General features: G+C 51.2%; 1 protein-coding gene across 1 annotated transcript in view; it reads left to right on the forward strand.

Annotated features, from left to right (window-relative positions):
• Positions 1 to 1,572: 1,572 nt before the first annotated feature.
• KIAA1755 (KIAA1755 ortholog) overlaps positions 1,573 to 18,651 on the forward strand; it is a 40,303-nt gene continuing 23,224 nt past the window's right edge. The window contains exons 1-4 of the mRNA XM_073880277.1: positions 1,573 to 1,692; positions 12,362 to 12,559; positions 16,551 to 17,874; positions 18,441 to 18,629. Coding sequence (XP_073736378.1) covers positions 1,690 to 1,692; positions 12,362 to 12,559; positions 16,551 to 17,874; positions 18,441 to 18,629 — 1,714 coding nt within the window. The 5' untranslated portion in view covers positions 1,573 to 1,689. The remainder of the gene's footprint in view (positions 1,693 to 12,361; positions 12,560 to 16,550; positions 17,875 to 18,440; positions 18,630 to 18,651) is intronic.

The following is an 18,651-nucleotide window of genomic DNA, read 5'->3' on the forward strand; positions in this document are numbered from 1 at the left end:
TCTGTCTCACTGCAAAACTGGGACTCTGCAGCCTCCAAGCTGGGATCCCCCCAATTCCCAATGGAATTCTTTACCTGACATCAACAACAAATCTGTTCTTGCTCAAATTTATGTCTGGAGTAGTGATGCCAAAAAAGACTGCCCCTGCAGGTTGGTGACACTGATTTGCTTGCTTAATACATGCTGTGGAGGGAGTCTCTGGGCTGTGTGGCATGGTGAAACTATTCGGGATTATTAGTCCCAAATTAACAATGAGCAATGGGAGGACCAAGGATATGAAGGAACTTGTTAAAAGTTACACAGCAAGATGGGGTGGTTCTTAGCTCAGGTTTTTCTCTGCTAAAATACTGATTAACCTATGTGGGGTGGGAGGTGGGCTATAAATAAGGCTTAGGCTTTGAATTCGAACCCTCAGTACTACACTTGTCCTTTGTCAGGTCTTCACTGATTCCCAGTTTCTTTAAGGTTAATGGTACCTCAGGGCCTTTGCATATGCTGTTCCTTCTGCCTGCAACTCTGTTTCTTCCCCCACCACCCTTCCCCCACTCTTCACCTAATCCCTTCCCCCTTTTCAGATCTAGGCTTCTCTGTCCCTTCCTAGACCACCAGCTCCAAGTTGGTCCCCCTACAATTAATTCTCAATGTCCACATTTGTCTGTTGCCTTAGCAGCTAGCACACTCAACCATTATTTGTTTCTGTTTATCTGTTTCTTGCCTCTCTTCCCCACGAGATTATACATTACCTGAGGGCAGAGCCTCCGACTTCTTCTGGCTCAGTCCTTGGCACAATGTTTGGTCAATAAATGGATGAACCCCAGAGTCATCCAGCCAGAAATCATCTAGTTTCTAGTCTCCCTCCAAAACTGAGGAACAATGGCTTGACCAAGGCCACAAAGCTCGTCATTATCTGCGAGAACAGACCAGAACTCGCGAACAGCCCCAGCCCCATCACCTCTAAGTCTTGAAGAGGGCCATCCTGATGGTGGGTGGTGTAGGCTTCACAGGGGCAGGACGTTGGGACAGATGCCTACTCTTCGCCACCGAGTCTAAGAAGCAGGTACTAGCTTCAGCAGCAGCATCAGTAACATCATCCCCATTTTACAGATGAGGAAACTGAGGCTTAAGACACTCTGTGCCTTGCCGGATCACACAACTGGCAAGTGGACGAGACGGAGACTCGAACCCCACCCCGGGCTGAGGCCGAAGCGGTGCGCACCTAGCCGTGGGTGCGGCGCGGGGGCGGGGGCCTGGCCTGGCCGTCGGTGCGGCCGCGGCGGCCTGGCGGCGTGGCCGAGGGCAGCTGGCGGAAAGGCGGCGGGCGGCCCAGCTGCTCTGGGCGGCGGCGCGGCCCCGGGCCGGGAGCGGGGCGCCTGCTTGTCCTCCCGCGCGGCGGGCGGGGCGCGGGCCAGGCGCCGCCACAAAGGGGCCGCCGTCGCGCCGCCCCGTCCCGCGCGGGGAGCAGCGCTCCGACCCGCCCCTGCGGCCGCCCGCGGCCCCCCTCTCGCCTCGCCCTGCCTCCAGTCTCGTCTCGCCGGCTCTGTCGGGCTCTCTCCCTGTGTCCCCGGCCTCCCCTCCCCGGCCAGCCCGCTCTGCTTCTCTGCTCGCTCCTGTGCTTGGAGGGGGCCGCGCCCCACAGACCGACCTGCGGACGGACTGATCCCGAGCCCCGGAGAGGAGCAGCCCGTCACCATGGTAACGCCTGCCAAGGCTTTGATCTCCTGGCTCTGTCCCCTTTTGGTGGGGGCGTCCAGGGTGGACACCGACCTTTTATGCTGTGACCCCTCAGTACCTCGCCACGGGTCTGTGTTAACTGCCTCCCACCAGGATGGGGGTGGGGAGATGGGGGTGGGGGTGCCGGGATCCCCCTCTGGCCATGTCCTCTCTCCTTTCTGGGCGCGAAGTGGATGGGTAAGATTGGATGACTTGTGAACTTTGATGTCGCCCCATCCCAGGCACAGATCAGAGCTGGAACCCTAGCCCTTGGGCCTTACATAAAACACGGGGTGGTGTTGCGTTTTGGACTCAGGGCTGAGGGTCAGGTACGTCCACTGGCCCCACACAGGGTGTGGATGGAGATGGGAGGGTTCAAGGCCCCTCCCAGGGCCCAGTGGAGAGGAGGGAGTTGCTCACCAAAACTTGGGGTGGTTTTGCCACTTTAGACTCAGGGCAGAAAAGTCAGATGTGTACTTAGTCCTGACATGAGGGGGTCTCATGGGAATGGGGTAGGGGGAGGTAGGCCGAGGAGAGGGGGAAGAAGGAGGGCGATAACTCCATACTGTGGCTTCCTTGGCTGCTCCCTTGATAAGGTTGAGATGCTCTGGGAGAGGTGTATGTGTGTACATGCCAGTATCGGGGAACAGGGAATGAAAGAAAAGTCTGTTTTCAGTGAATCGCAGCCCAGCTCCCAACAGGCCCAGGAGACCCAGGCAGATTCCTCGGAGCAGTGGGGATTTGGAAAAGTGCTGTCAAGACAGGCCGAGGCTTTAACCCTTGACTGATGGGCCATGTTGAATTTGTGTGGGTTTTCACTCGGTGCAGAAGAATTCTATTTAGATGGGTATACACCCATGCACAGCACACCAAAGGGTGTTCCCATTGACTCACATGGCTGAACACACATGCCCTCTGACACACACGGCTTACCCACCTGCTGTCCCTACTGCTAAAATATGGGCATCCACCTGCATCCACACCACAGACATATTGCAAAACCAGGCTGCTAGATCCATACACCAGCAGGACAGGTATATACAGCACACATTGCTGCCCAAGCTGTTTGACAGAAGTCTTCGTAAGCTTGTGGTTCTTCACCTCTCAGTCACAGGCAAGGTTCTGTGCCTGGCGATTTACATGCAGGAGCTCGTGTAACTCACACCAGCCCTAAAAACAGACCTGCTGGTATCTGCACCCCACAGATGGGGACCTGAGGCTCTGGGAGCTTCAGTGGCTGCCCAAGGTCACCCGACCAGGAAGTGGGAAATAGGACAGCCTGAATTCTGAACAGCTTTCAGCTGTCCTGGCCACCCCAGAACCACACCTGCACCAAGTAGTGTTTGCTAAACCTTCATCAGTTTTGGACCTAACTCAGTTATTACTTTCAGAATCCAGAAACTCCTTGCTGAACGCCAGGCCCTCAGATCAAGAGTCAGGCCCTGGGTGGCTCCCGAAAAGGTTGAGCAACTCTTTCCTAAATAGGCATGATGGACAGATTTTCTCCCACTTTTGTCACCTGCCCACCTCTCTGGCTCCACCTCGGTACTTCAGCCACTCTGACCTTGGTTCAGAGCCTCTTATCTTTCATGTTCCCTCCTGCCACAGGGCCTTTGCATATGCTGTTCCTGCTGGGTGGCAACCCTTCACCTGAAGAATTCCTATCCATCCTGTAAATCTCCGCCCAAGCGGAAATTACATCCTCAGGAAAGCCTTTCCCAGTTTCCCTGGCTCCCACTCCAGCATGCCATGTATCTTTCCTTCATGGCTCCATCACAGTTGTTCTTTTCCCGGGATGATTTGATTTAAGGGTACCTCGTACTCTGGGGCAGCCCAGTGTCAGAGCATCTTATGACAAAGGGGCTTTGGGCTTATCCGGTTTCACATTCTCGAACTTTTAGTTCTATCCTAACAATCTTTGCATATTCACTTATTGGATAAGGTATTATGAAGAAAGAACAAAATCAAAATTACTATTTGCTTAATATTTTTCTTTTAATCAACTTACCTTATACACTTAAAGATATATTTAAATAAGGCGCCTGGGTGGCTCAGTTGGTTAAGCGACTGCCTTCGGCTCAGGTCATGATCCTGGAGTCCTGGGATCGAGTCCCGCATCAGGCTCCCCGCTCAGCGGAGAGTCTGCTTCTCCCTCTGACCCTCTTCCCTCTCATGCTGTCTCTCATTCTCTCTCTCTCAAATAAATAAATAAAATCTTAAAAAAAAGATATATTTAAATAAAACAGTTTATATCACGATCACGAAAAATCAGTATCCATTGTCGTAAACACAAGATAACTGTAAAAATGTATACAATGAAGGCAAATTTGTATTAGTAAATTCTGGCTCGATGAGGTTGACTCTGGATGATTCCAAGACGGAGGACTGCTTTCTTTTTGTTAAAAGGAGTAATCACTGAGTGTCTGAGAGGTGTTTTAAGATATCCTGGCACTGGGGCGCCTGGGTGGCTCAGTCGGTTAGGCGACTGCCTTCGGCTCAGGTCATGATCCTGGAGTCCTGGGATCGAGTCCCGCATCGGGCTCCCTGCTCAGCGGGGAGTCTGCTTCTCCCTCTGACCCTCTTCCCTCTCGTGCTCTCCATCTCTCATTCTCTCTCTCTCAAATAAATAAATAAAATCTTTAAAAAAAAAAAGATATCCTGGCACTGAAGTGAGACTTTCTCTTTGGTGCTCTCAAGAGGACCAAACAAGAGTTGGGGTAACTTTCTGTGATCTCACATCAAGTTCATGTCCTCCCCAACTCATCTTGTGGGTCACCCAAGCTTTGAGAAAAGCTGGTTGAATCCAATTTATTCAACATTGCCAAAGTACCTACTTCGTGGTACTCCCCCAAGGCACCTACTATGTGCCCGGCCCCGTGTAAGGACCTGAGTGTGAGAAGAATAAGCCCTGGTCCCTACCCTGGGTGCTTCTCGTGCCTACTCACTGCATTTCCAGGCTGGGTGATGGGTGATGGGAGTCCCTCTTTCTGCCTGGAAGCATGTGTTGTGAAAAGCGAAGAGATGTGGGTTGAGCGGGACTCTGAGGGTGGGAAGGAGCTCGCCCAGTCTAGGGAGGGGGCGTAACACGAGCTCAGGCAGTGCTTCTCAAAGTGGGGCACCCGCCATGGGTCCTGGGTAGGGAGACTTTAGATGAATATTTTTATTTACAGTTTTTCATCTTAGTGAGTGGTAGGAAGTGATTTAGGCAGCACAAGCACATGATGATAAGTAAAAATCCATGGATTTAAGTTGGAAATGAATTGACAAAAAGACAAATGTGAAGTAAATAATAATCAATATCGAGTAAAATAAATTAGGAGGTATGAACAGCAAGAAAAACTCACGCGTGTGGCACATGGATGATTGGCAAGCCCTGGGCTAGAGTGTCAAGTGTGTTAGAAGATGCAGGACAGGTACGCTGACTAGGAGCAGGCTGAAGTGCTAAGGCAGTGGAGAGCCACTCAAGGTTGTTGAGCAGTGGAGGGTCACAGTCGCATCTGCGTGTTAAAAGGCCATTGTGGTGGCCCGAGGAGAGCCACGCCTGGGGAGGGGGCAGAAGAGCTGGTGGTGATGGGCCACGTTCATACCACAGCCCTACCATTTACTGGTGGTAAAGTCTTGGGCTCAGTTTCTTAACCTGTAAAATGGGAATAAAAATACCCATCCCATAGAATTGTTGGGAAGATGAAATAAAATAATGTTAATAAAATAATGAAAAGCACTTAGGATAAAGCCTGATACAGAAGCTTGCTCAATAAGAAGCTCTAGTTATAATTGCTATTATTATCATTATGTGTTTTGGGTGGGTGATGGTGAGCCCCAGGGCAAGGGCAAAAGGGGCAGGGAGAGAAAAGAACAAACACAAAACTAAGCCCTGGACAGGTGAAGTGACTTGCTCAAGGTCACACAGATGACACATGACTGAGCTGGACTTGAATGTGGGTCTTCTAACACCCACTTGCTTTTCAGTTCACTGCATCTGGGCTGTTTTTCCAGTTTCTGAAAGGTTCTTTTTTTTTTTTTTAATAAGGAGCCAATTCTCACTCATGCCTCCACCCACGCAAAAATAAAAAGGATTTAAAGCAGAAGAAGTTTTAGTTGGACACAAGCAACAACTTCCTGGCAGCCAGGGCAACAGAATACTACTTTTAGAATTTCCAGCCTGGAGAAGTTCAAGAGGAAGGTCCCAGGTAGCTGAACCTGGCGGTCACAAGCTGATATCCATTGGGCTACATCTGCCTCTCAGATGTGTTTGGTTTGGCTAACCTTTAGAACATGGGGAGGCTTTACTAAAATATCAGCAGATCCAGCAATGCTGGGCGAAGGCAACACTGGGCTGGAGCTGATGAGGTGTGCACCATACAAGGCACCCATGTGCCCCAGGCTCCACTACTCCCTATTGCTTCCCCGACACTGAGGCTGAGGTCACCAAGGGGCTAGAGGGGTTATTTTCTCACACTTCTGTATTTCATGTCACCTCTCAGTCCCCTGTGGGCATTTGTGTCTGTGGCTGGTGGTGTAGATTCTTCCTGGGCTGAGTAGAGAGATGGATGAAACAGATCTTTTTAAACTTTCCCTTCAATTGAGGATTAACTGATCCCATTTAGAAACCATGTCCCAGCTCCAAACCTTCCTCCCCCTGATTATACCTTGAATTCTAGAATGGCCTTGCTGGAAACACCCTTAGAGATAGATAGATAAGCCCAACACCCCCATTTTACAGATGGGGAAATTGAGGCCATGGTCACCTTGTGAGTCAAGGGTGGAATCTCACCTTCCCTAAGCGTCCCTACCACAGAGGAGAGCAGGGGATGACAGCAGCCCCGGGACACTGCCTACCTCAGTTTCTCGAAGCCCTCTCTCTTCCCAAGCTAGGAGGTGCTGATGCTAAGTGATGCTCAAATCTTTGTCTGGTGGAGCAAATGGATAAATCTGGGCCTTTAAGAAGAGTTCGGCACACATCTCAGAAAGCCCAGCTAACAACATCTGGTGAGCCCATACACAAAAGGGAACAGGCCTTAAAAACACACACAATCGCACTTTTCTTTTCCCCCTTGATTATAAAAGCTACACAGGCTGGTTACAGAATGGTCGGAAAATCCAACAAACTATGAAGAAAATGAAAACGGTGACTTATGAGGCCCCTGCCCCTCACGGCGCTCGGGGGAGAAGGCAGTTAACACTTTCTTCCAAGACCTCTTAGCTTATGCACAGTTTTGCGCAGTGGAGATCACACTGTCTGGGAATTTTTTCTTTTAGAAACTTCCAATAGTCAGAAGAGTTGTTCCCTTTGGGGTGAGGGAGTTGCTTGGCGGGGAGCCTCTTTCCGGGGTGGTGGAAATCTTGTACGTTGATCTGGGCAGCGGTCACGGGGATAGGCAACATAGGTAAAAACCACATCAACCTTGTGTATTTTACTTTGTAAAATAATAATGGAAGCTCAGTGCAAAACGTTGACACAGAAGTACAGAAACCTCCCGCCCCCAAAGGGAACCGCTGGGGACACACACTTTTCTGTCAACACCATAGCAGTTTCCTCAGGTCCACCCAGAAGGCCCGTGAGCATCGTCCAGGCTCCAGCCCGGCAGTGGGGTCTGTAGGGGTCCCCCTTGGGGGCTCCTTCTCTGCTGCTGGGGAAGGGCTGGAGGGCTACAGACCAGCTTTGGCTGGTCTCGCCTTCTCCCTTTCCAGCTTTGCGCTGGCTCCTGCCGAGGAACGGTTAAAGACTCAGCCTGGCTGTGCTCACTGGGGAGGAATGGAAACACGTTGATTAAGTTTCACGGAAATCATTTTGAGGGGCCCGTGTCTGGCCAGTGGTGTTTGGGTTCCTGAGGGTCCAGGCTGGGCTGCCCGATTGGTTTTGAGTGGAGAGGGGCCAGCTTTCCTTCCTGCAGCCTCCTGGGCTCCCACACTGTGTGCTTACCTCCATACTTGGACAGCTTGTGAACCCCTGGGGTTCAGGCTCGTAGCAGGTAATGCTCTGGCCAAGAGCTTGGAGTCCCATTAACTTGGAACATTCTTGTTTTTTACTGGCTGCCCCTTAAATCGTTATAGTGTGCAGCCAGTGAGCCCATTTGTGAAAGCCGAAGTCATCCCATCTGTGAGCTTTAGTCTGCAAGAAGTAAACAGCTTGAAACGCTGCAGGCCAGGCGGCTGGGAAGGCCACCCTGAAGGCTGGTGGCTGCTGCTGGCCCCAAGGCGGGCAAGGCACCAGGGGGCAGGGGAAGAGGGCGGGCCTGACTGGCCAAGATTGGGTTGGATCATGGCTCCATCTTTCTCCTCCTCTTGGCAATCTTGGACAAGATGAGCTTCAGCTTCTTTATCTGTAGGGCGGGATGTTCCTTCTCTGCCCCAGGACCATTGTGTGGCTAAGCAAGAGAATGTGAGTGAGCACAGGGCCTGGTGCACAACAGGTGCCTGGAAGCTGTTGTTATTCTTGGGGTGACAGCAGTGGGTTCAGGAAGGGGTGTCAGGAGGGGCACATGGCTTCACACAGAGGTGCAGACTCTAGCTTTGTCGGACAGGAAGAGTAAAAACAAAAACAAAAAAATCATAAAAAAGGCAGCAGAACCTTTCCCTTTCTCAGGACCCCCGCATGCATCATCTCCCTGCATCTGCAGAAGAATCATCTGAGCAAGATAGGATAGGTTCTAGATTCCCTGTTTACAGATGGGGAAACTGAGGCACATCAAGGCAGAGATGCCCCAAGGTTGGCATGCAAACCACAGTCAGGACACAGGCTGTCACAGGCTAGAGCTAAATAACACAGAGTCGTGTGGTGGGTGACTCAGGCCCTTTGCACTTCCCTCTGATATTCTGGGGACCCCCAGAGAAAACCCCCCTCTCACGATAAGATGTCTTCACCACCTTTCTAATGCATGGCAAGCTTGCTTTGGAAGACAGAAAGAGAAACTTGACGAGCCTTCAGGAGGTGACCAGATGTCCTAGAACTTATGTATTTGTTCTCATTGCTTACTTACAGAACTAAAACAGTAAGAATGAAATATATTTTATATAATAAGTGTGTGTTTAGCATATAGTTATATATTGCATTATTTATAGAAATATATACTAATGTAAGGTCTATCTTGTAGCTATAATAATAAATGTATATGATAAATATAAATATATTTATATAAATAAAATAATACAAAAACTGCCCAATGCATCATTGGTTTATCTCTGAAGTTCCATTCCATTTGCACCAGTTGATGCTGATTGTCCCCATAAAGCGATGACATAATAATAACCATAGTAATGGCCACAAGGATAGCAGTGACAGCTGTTGCTGAATTGAGCACCTACTAAGTGCTAGTCCTGTGCAGAGACCCTCTGTGTCTTGTCTCATTCGGTCTTGCTCAACTGTTTAAGGTACGTACAACTACCAGCTCCAGTTTTCCAAGTAAGGAAATTGAGGCAGAGAGAGCTAAGCAACTTGCCAGATCACATAAGCTCTTACCATTTGGTAAGAGCAGGGATTTGAATTCAGGCAGTCTGGCTGCATTCTCATAACCAGTATGGTGGCATAGAGTCTCCGTTTAAAATGCAATTATGTAAGTATTTTTGGTGAGTGATTTGGGGGGAAAAAAAGCAGTAAGCGCTAATAGTACAGATGGTACTTGGATATGCTAAAATTCATGAAGATGCCAGTGAATGATTAAATTTCCAAAAAACAAAACGAAACAAACCTAGCCCAACTCAACGTGCACACAAGGAAAGGCCCAGAGATGGAAGGCACCTACTCAAGGTGGCACAGTGATGTGGAACCCGGGAAAGCAAGTGCCCCAGGAGAGGCTGGGTGGAGTGGGGAGGGCTGGGAAGGAGTGCTGGCTTCCTTGATTTAGTGTGTCTGTGTGTTCACAGGTGTCAGTCGGGGTCCTCTCACTCTGGGTTTCCATTCCCACTGCTGTCCTCAAGATTGCATGTGGGGGGGGGGAACTCTCAGGGTTTGGAGGGGAAGAGCATTAGAAGAGGTGGTCAGGCCAGATGAGCCTTTCCCTGTTCTGCCAACTTGAAGATGCCCCTCTCCCTGTCCCTGACCTTGCCTGGCACCTCACTGTGAAAGTAGCCCTTCCTGGGCATGCACACTTTTGACATCAAGAACTTGTGGTACATCATCCCTACCATGTTTATGCCATGACAGTGGTGAGACCCTCCTTCCTTCAGAATGGGGGTTGTAGACATACATTCCTTCCACAAATGGTGATGGGGGCCCTACCCTGTGCCCAGTGCTGTGTGGGTGCGGGGGCAGAGTGGTGACCCTGACATTGGTCCAATGGTCCTGGGCTAGGGTCCCCTGGGTTACAGCCTCCTGGCACTGGACTCTTGCTGGGATGGAGAAGTGCCATATTCCTCCTCCTCAAAGCCCGTGTTTTATCTCCCTGTCTGAAGGGGCCTCATTTGTAAAAATGATTTTTCTGCCCCAAATAAGCTCCGTTCACGCTGGATTCTAGTTTATTCTCATCTTGCTTTACGTCCCTCAGTGACAGATGGACCCAGAGCAGTCTGGGCCAACCAGAATGGCTTCCATTAGGCATTTTAAGAGTTGAAAATCATAACCCATGGGTTCTATTACTACACCGGACTGGAAACCTCTGGTCTTGTCCAAACTGTTTTACAGATGGAAAAACCTGTGGTTCAGAGAGGGACGTTTTGTTTGTCCTTCCTCGGCATTTACTGAGCACCTGTTTTGGCCCAGGCCCTGTGCCAGGAACAGGAGACGCCGGAGGAAGAGGAGCCGATGCCCCCCGGCTGTAGCAGTTTCCTGTGCTGCTGAAACACATGGTCCCAGACTTTGTAGCTTAACGCAGCATCCAGTTCCTATCTTGCAGTTTTATAGATTGGAAGTCCAACACCGGTCTCACTGGGCTCAAATCAAGGTGTTGGCAGGCTGCACTCTTTTCGGGAGACTCTAGAGGAGAATCTGCTTGCCTTTCCCAGCAGCTAGGAGCAGCCCGCGTTCCTAGGCTCTTCCTCCATTTTCACAGCCAGCAACATGGCATCTCTCTGATCCTTCTTCCAACGTCACATTTCCCGCCCCTGATTCTCGCCTCTCAGGCACTCTCGCGCACTTTGGAGACCCCTTGTGATTGCATGGGGCCCACTGGATAATCCAGGATACTCTCCCTATCTTAAGGCCGGCTGATTCGCCATGCTTATTCCATCATTGCCTTATGGGGAAACAGACTGACGGGTGCCGGAGATTAGGACACGGGCATCCTTGGGGGCCAGTATTCTGCTTACCAGCCCTGTCCTCAAGGAGCCCAGAGTCTTTGAGGGAGACGGCAATCAGCATGGGAACCTCTATGATGGGGCCCAGGAGAGGGGACACCTGGCCCGGGGGTGTGGGGGAGGGAAGTCAGGGGAAATCCCCTGGAACGGTTGAGGGCTGACCCAACTCCTGAAGAATGAGAAGGAGTTAGCCAGGTGAAGAGGGGGTGGGAGTGGAAGGTATCCTGGGAGGAAGGAACGGCGTGTGCAGAGGACTGAAGGTCAGCAATAGAATGCACGCAGCGCTGTGGCTGATGCATGAGAGAGGCAGACGGGCTGGGGGCGCGGAGGTGAGACCAAAGCCGAGATCACAGGGGACCTGAATACCCAGAGGCTGTTACTTTCCTGAAGGCAGTGGGGATACTTCCGTGGCCAGGTTTGCATTTGAGAAAGATCACCGTGGGTGCCTGGTCCAGAATAGTTGGAAGTGAGGCAGCCTGAGGTTGGGTGGCAATGGGGAGGGGAGTCAGTGGAAGACACAGGGGTCAGGCCTGGGTCAGGGCAGGGACAGGGGAGCAGAGCCAGAGCTGGTGGGTGAGCTGCTGGCTGTGGGAAGAGTAGAGGACGTGGCTGAGGGTTGTGTGTGAGCAGAGGAGGCAAGAGGAAGGGCAGGGTGATGAGCAGATTGCTGGCCTGGGAGTCTGACTGGACTGTGGGACCATCACGGAGGTAGGGACATGGGGGAGGGGTGGGTTTAGGGATGTATTGAGTTGGGTTTGACGTGTATGAGGATCTGTGCCTGGTGGACATCTAGGGAAGGTCTCCAAGAGGCAGCTCGTTATGTGAGTCTGGATTTGTGAGCTCATGTATCAATTATATTAATTTATATCAATCAGTTATTGCTGTGTAACCACCCCAAAACTTGGTGTTAAAAAACAGCAATTATTTATTATCGTTCACGCACCTGCATGTTGATGCACCTGCACGTTGACTACAGGTTGGGCTTCACTGATGGCTCAGCTTCAACCTGCAGGTCTGCAGGGCTGTCAGATGGTGGGATTTGGGGATGCTGACCTCCCCGTCCCCGCTGGCCCTGACCTGAATGCCCCCACCATCCCTCCACTCCACCTTGGACCAGTGGATGGCACTGAGCAAAGACTGCCAGAGGTGAGGGAACGAGGATGTCTTGAGGAAGCGTATTCTAGACAGAGGGAGACGCCAGTGCAAAGGCCCTGAGGTGGGATCATGCCCAGTGTGTTTGAGGAACAGGAAAGAAGGCCACTATGGCTGGAGGGGCTGAGGAGGGGTAGGGGGAGCAGAGGAGGTCAGCGAGTTAGCAGTAGCCTTAGTCATATGGGGCCTGGAAAGTCATGGGAAGTGGCCACTACCCTTATTATTACTGCTACAATCACTTTTCCTACTCTTCTTCTATCCCCTGCAGGACCCCCCATCCCTGGACACAGCCATCCAGCATGCCCTGGCAGGCCTCTATCCCCCTTTTGAGGCCACGGCGCCCACCATCCTGGGGCAGGTGTTCCGTCTCCTGGATTCTGACTTCCAGGGGGATGGGCTGAGCTTCCTCCTGGATTTCCTAATTCCTGCCAAGCGCCTGTGTGAGCAAGTGCGTGAAGCAGCCTGTGTAAGTTGGAAGGGATGGCGGGGCCGGGGGACACGCACTCCCAGAACCAGGGGGCTGGAGGTGAGCAGAGAAGGAAGTGGGCTGGTGCGTGTCTTGTCTCAGAACAAGTACTGAGGACGTGGGATGGTTCTCCCGGTACCATTGCTTGCCCAAACGGAGATGTCAGCCCCCCAGGAAGCTCGCTTGGCCCTTTGCTCTCTGATATCTAGGAGTCAATCACGTTTATTCTTTCACTAGCAGGGAGTAAATCCTGGATAAAAGGCGTCCTTGTGGGGTGACCCCTGGGAGCCTGCCCTGGGGTTGGCATTGTGGGCATCACCAGGCTGCCTTGGCTGAAGTAGGTCAGCTACAGTGGAAATAGCAGAGAATGTTCCAGATCTTTCCTGGAGCCCTTGAGGCCTCAGGACTCACTTTTGTCCCAGGAGACCTCTTTGAACCCAGATCTCAGGGAGGCCTCTCTAAGGCAAAGTGGAAAGAAAAGTGTTTTAGGTAGGTCTCAGTGGCTGCAAATGACAGATCTTTACTCAAGGTTGATCTGGCCTCAGCCCCAAGGTGATACACCAATCAAACCCCTAGGGGTTTCTGTCTTTTGTCTCTGTTTCCCGTTGCTTGCCAACATCATTCTTACAGGCTAGATGTCCCCCCAAGACTGTGATCAACTCCCATCCTGGAGAGGAGAAAGAACTCTTCCCCATCAGCAGCAGATAGTAAAGTTGCCAGGAAGGATCCTGACTGGCCAGGTTTGGGTTGGATGTCCACCCCTGGACCAATCACTGCAGCCAGAGAAATGGGATAGGGGGGTTGGCCGGCTTGCATCATACGCCTACGTCTCTGGTCAGAGGTGATGACTGTTTTAAGGGTGGGGACAGGCCTTTGGAGACCAAACCCTCAGACGCCTGTTGCAGGAACTTGCCCCGCACCCTTCACGGGGTTGCCAACTGTGCCCTGCTCTGCTGTTAATGCCCATCCCCCCGCTGCCCCAGCCTTGAGCATCACTAAGAGGTTCATCGGTCCCACTGGCTCCCGTGTATCAGGGACATGATACACCAGGAGCAAAAAATAAGAGTGGGGACTGTGCACATCATTTCAGTGGTAGCAAGGAATTGAATATGGCAGCTAGAGGCTCAGGTTTGGGAGCCGAAACTAGAGATGGTTGGAACTGGAAGGAGACTGAGATGCTTCGTTTCATGTGCTCAGGGCGGCTCCTGGCACGCAGAAACAGTGGCATACACAGTCATTGTTATTGCAGGAGAAGGAAGATTCTCACTGAACACCTGCTGCCAGCTCCCACTTATCCACCCTGACACTATTTTATGTATATCCTGCGCCTCCCAACTTGTTCCCCGTGACAAGCTCTACAACTCCGCACTTCCCTTTTTTTGGCCGTTAAAACGGCATTTGCATGGTCTCCTTCTCCATTTCTTCCAGGAACAAGGGTCACAACCTTTTAATTTCTCTATTTTTAATTATGGGCGATTTTAATTGTAATTATAGGTGAATTCATATCACCTCCAAGCCAGGGGCGGGATTAATAGTATGGCGGCAGGAGTGAGGTGCCCCAGGTTCAAAGCCAGTCTCTGTCACTGTGGAGCTGGAGAATCACCCTCTGAGCTTCAGTTTCCTTAGTGGGAAAGTGGGAATGTTGATAACACGGTACCTACGTCCCAGAGATGATACACAGCCTGGCACAGAGCCTGGCGTGCAGTAGGTGCTTCGTAGCCGTTGGCTGTTACTATCCCACTTCCTCCTTTCTCTCTTGGAAATAAGAATGTGCCAGCCTCAAAGTCGGCCCTAGTAAACGCCAGCACCCGGAGGCAGCCAGCACCCTCAGATGAAATCCAGTGGGGGATCAGGGACAGACAAAGATGACTCCAAATGTGAAGACCTAGGCACAAGTCCTGTTTATGCTGCTCTCAGCTGTGTGACCATGAGCCGATTCTTTCACCCCCCTGAGCCTCAGTTGTCCTCATCTGTAAAGTGGGGACAACAAAGCCTAAACACCCTGCCCCACCTAGTGACTGTGAGGTTCAAATAAGTTGATCATAACTGCCACCTCTATGGTGCATTGCTGTTTGCTCAATACTGCTGGGTTGTTCTGCCTTGTTCAATGAGAAGGCGAGGGAAAGCAGGTTGTAAACCGCAGAAAGCTCCGTGGAAGTAGTGGAGGAACTTGCAGACTCGAGGGGTTTATGGATACAAAGGTTCCCTGCGGCAGCCAAATCTACAGTGTCACTGACGGGAGGGAACTGGTTTACCCCCACTCGGGGTACAAGGGTGGTCAGTTCTTGCCCCAATTATTCAACCCGGGAAGCACCTGCTTCATTAATGGGAACTGCGATGTCATTCTCTGGAGCTCTCCCACATACACATCCAAATTATATAAGATTATCCCGGTGTTACTCAATCCAAAGGACTCTTTTCGGAAAGCCAGATAGAGAGAGAGAGAGACCTGTTTGTCAGACCGGTGAGGCTGTTGCTTGCTGAGGCTGTTGTTGCCACATGGTGTCGCTGTGGGACGCGGGTCCCACCCAGCCCTGTGGAGCGGCTCCATCAAGAGAGATCACTGTCATCAAAAACTAATGTAATACACAATTCACCGTAGCACCACAGATCTGTACTTCTGAAACAAATAACGCAACATATTTTAAGAAAAAAGGAAAAGAAGAAGATAACAGGAGAGGAAGAAAAGGGGAGTATGTCAGAGGGGGAGACGAACCATGAGAGATGATGGACTCTGAAAAACAAACTGAGGGTTTAGAGGGTAGGGGGGTGGGGGGATGGGTTAGCCTGGTGATGGGTATTGAGGAGGGCACGTTCTGCATGGAGCACTGGGTGTTATGAACAAACAATGAATCATGGAACACTGCATCAAAAACTAATGATGTAATATATGGTGATTAACATAACAATAAAAAAATAAAAAAACTAATGTAATATATGGTGATTAACATAACAATAAAAAAATTTAAAAAAAAAGAGAAATCACTGTCCAACCCGCTCCAGGATGCCCTGCTCTGTCCACCTATACAGAGAATTGCTGGCACCTCCTGTTTAAAAAAATTTTTTTAGGTTTTGCCTCACCTGCCACGTCGTTACTTAGTAAAAGAAAATAAATAAATAAGTAAATCATAAACAAATAAATAATAAACATTCAAGCCCAGAATAGTGGAATCATTTTTTTTTCAAGGTCATCCAGCAAGGTAGTGGTGGGGTCAGATTTCCTGGCTTTTCATTCAGTATTGTTTCGACCTCATTCTGTAATGTCTCTGCTTAAAAATTAGAGAATGGTATAAATGCAGTAACGGACTCTCTTATTTTTTAATGGAAAATTCCCACATTTTTTCAAAGGGTAAATGTCAAAGGGAGAGGAAATTATTATTTATTGAACACCCACTTAGTGTATGCCAGGCATTGTGCTGTGGGTTTTTTTTTTTTACATATATATAAAATCTCACTTAATCCGCGTACCAACCCAATCATATTATACGTATGGTCATTCCTATTTGCAGATAGGAAAAAATGAGGCTTGAAGAGGTTATGTAATCTGCACAAATCAGCGATTCAGACCTTGGGATCCACCTCTTCCTGACTCTAAAACAAAGGGCTCAGACTTGATCTGGGTTGAGAGAAGTTTCACATGGATGGGGAGGAGGGACTGTGACCCGAGCAAGATGATCCTCATGGGAAAGGCACCTGCTAATTAGCGCCTGCCTCTCAGAGCTTTTCTCCCTTGGGCCAGTAGGCTAGCAAGCATTTTTAAGGTCAGGTTCAGGACTAGGGTGAGGCAGGAGAGGCATTTGCTCCAAGGGTTGTGCATCTTGCAAGACCCTGAGATGGGGTCCCTATTGCTGCATCTAGGCACCTCTCTTGCCTCCCTGCCCCCTCCCCGCCCCGCTCCAGATTCCATCTGGGAGAGGGAAGGAAGCAGACCGACGGGCGGGGCCTTTCAGGGCAGGATTCTCTGACGTCACCCTCACCCTTCTGTCCGCAGGCCCCGTATTCACACTGCCTCTTCCTGCATGAGGGCTGGCCTCTGTGTCTGCGGGGTGAAGTCGTGGTGCACCTGGCCCCCCTCAACCCCCTCTTACTGCGCCAAGGGGACTTCTATCTCCAAGTCGAGCCCCAGGAGGAACAGTCTGTCTGCATCATGATCAAGTGCCTCTCCTTGGACCTCCGCACAGTGGACGCAAAACCCGTTCCTGTGTCGTCCTACCCTATACTTTTCACCCAGACGTGGCTGGAGGCCATCAACAGTGACTTTGAGGGAAGTCCCCTACACAACTGCCTTGTCGCTTCAGAAGATGGAGTTGCCCCTGTGCCCTGGACCAAGATAACCAGCCCGGAGTTTGTGGATGACAGGCCCCAAGCAGTGAATGTCCTCTCCCTGGCCTGGGGGTCCCTTCAGTTAGAGGCCCTCGATTTGAGCCGCCCTCCAGAGCTGCACCAGCCCAGTTCCCCAGGCAGCCAGGTGCTGCTTGCCCGGAGCTTGGCCAAGGGCAAGGGCAGGACATATGGAAACAAGTACCCAGGACTCATCAAGGTGGAGCCAGCCAGGCCTGGGGACGTGGCCTTTAGGATGGACCATGTGGTCAGCCAGGACTTGGAGGGAGACTATGTGGTCCTCCTGGAGAGCAGAGGAGGGTCTCCCAGTGGGGAAGTGGAGACATCCAGTGGGTGTCCTTTGGGGGCACTGGAGGAACTCTCCAAAACTAAGGAAATCCCTTTCTCTCAAAGAACGCCACCCCTCTCAGGGACCAATAGGGGACCTTCCTTGAAAAAATGGGCTTGTGAGAAGCCAGCAAGCTCAGAAGAGGAGCCCTGCATTTTGGGCTTGAGGAGAAAGGTCAGCCATAAAGTTGACTCACCCACCCACGCCGCAGAACACCAGCCCCAGGAGCCCTACCTCAACGTCCTTGAGAAACCACTGCCCTGTGCCTCTGGCCTCGAGGCAGGTGGTTCATCTTCCTCCAAGATGCAGGGACCTCTGGAAAACCCAGAAGATATGGTGCAGCCCATGCCTGAACCAAAGCAAGCATCCTCCCTGCACCTGTGCCCAGCTTCCCCTCCTGCTGAAGCCAAGACGGAAGAGAGGACCAAACAGGGCCATGGGAGACCTCCCAAACCTGGGACTGGCCCCAGTCAGAATACCTCCTCTTCCAGATCCCCCACTCCTGGGCTCAGATTCTCCTTCTTGAAAGGGCAAAGGCAAGCCCCGGGGCCTCCAGAGAAAGCCTCACTCCAGCAAGACGGGCCCTGGAAAGTCTTGTGTTCACTCTACTCTCCCAAACCTCACCGAGCCAAGTGCTTGGGGAAAGGTAAGTTGCCCACTTGCTCAGCTGGACAGGGGACTGTTCTCTGGACATGACCAGGTGACAAGGAGGCGCAGGTTACCAGGGACAGTCAACCTCCTGAACTGGCTCAGTGCACAGGTAGCATTCAAGAGGCTTGAAGTCTCGGGGATCTGGAACTGAGCTGTATTGAGCCAGCCCGAGTCCACACCCAGCTCGGCCCCACACCGGCTGGCTGACCTTGGTCAAGGACTCCTCGGTGCAGTGTAGGTCCCACCTGCTCCACACAGTTATTTTGAGGTTCAAAGACACACCAGAAGTAAGGAGCTTAGGGGCACCTGGCTGGCTCAGTTGGAAGAGTGTGTGACTCTTGATCTCAGGGTTGTGAGTTTGAGCCCCACATTGGGTGTAGAGATTACCAAATAAATAAACTTAAAAAAAAAAAAGTAAGGAGCTTAGCATAACACCTGCCACGTGGTAGGAGATCAATAGCTGTAAACTGTTATTATCAGTCAGAAGGTGCCAGAGAAGGCATTTCCTCTGGGGAAACCCATATTCTCCTTAATACCCTTTTCTTTGTTGCTCTTCCCCAGCTGGAACGACTCAGACCAAAACATCTGGCCCAGCCGCTGACTCAGGCCCACTGACCGGGGAAAAGCCTGGCTTCTCAGAAGGCCCTCCAGAAAGAGGCACCACTCTGGATGAGGAATCCCCAGGGCCCGAGCCCAGGATTGGGGCTCTGAATGTGGAGATCTTCCAGTCAAGGATAGCATGCCTGCCAGGTCCTCGGGGATCACAGGGCAG

Source organism: Callorhinus ursinus, unplaced genomic scaffold (assembly GCF_003265705.2).
Source record: "Callorhinus ursinus isolate GAN/ISIS: 27379988/994484 unplaced genomic scaffold, GSC_fseal_2.0 scaffold38, whole genome shotgun sequence".
NCBI lineage: Eukaryota > Metazoa > Chordata > Mammalia > Carnivora > Otariidae > Callorhinus > Callorhinus ursinus.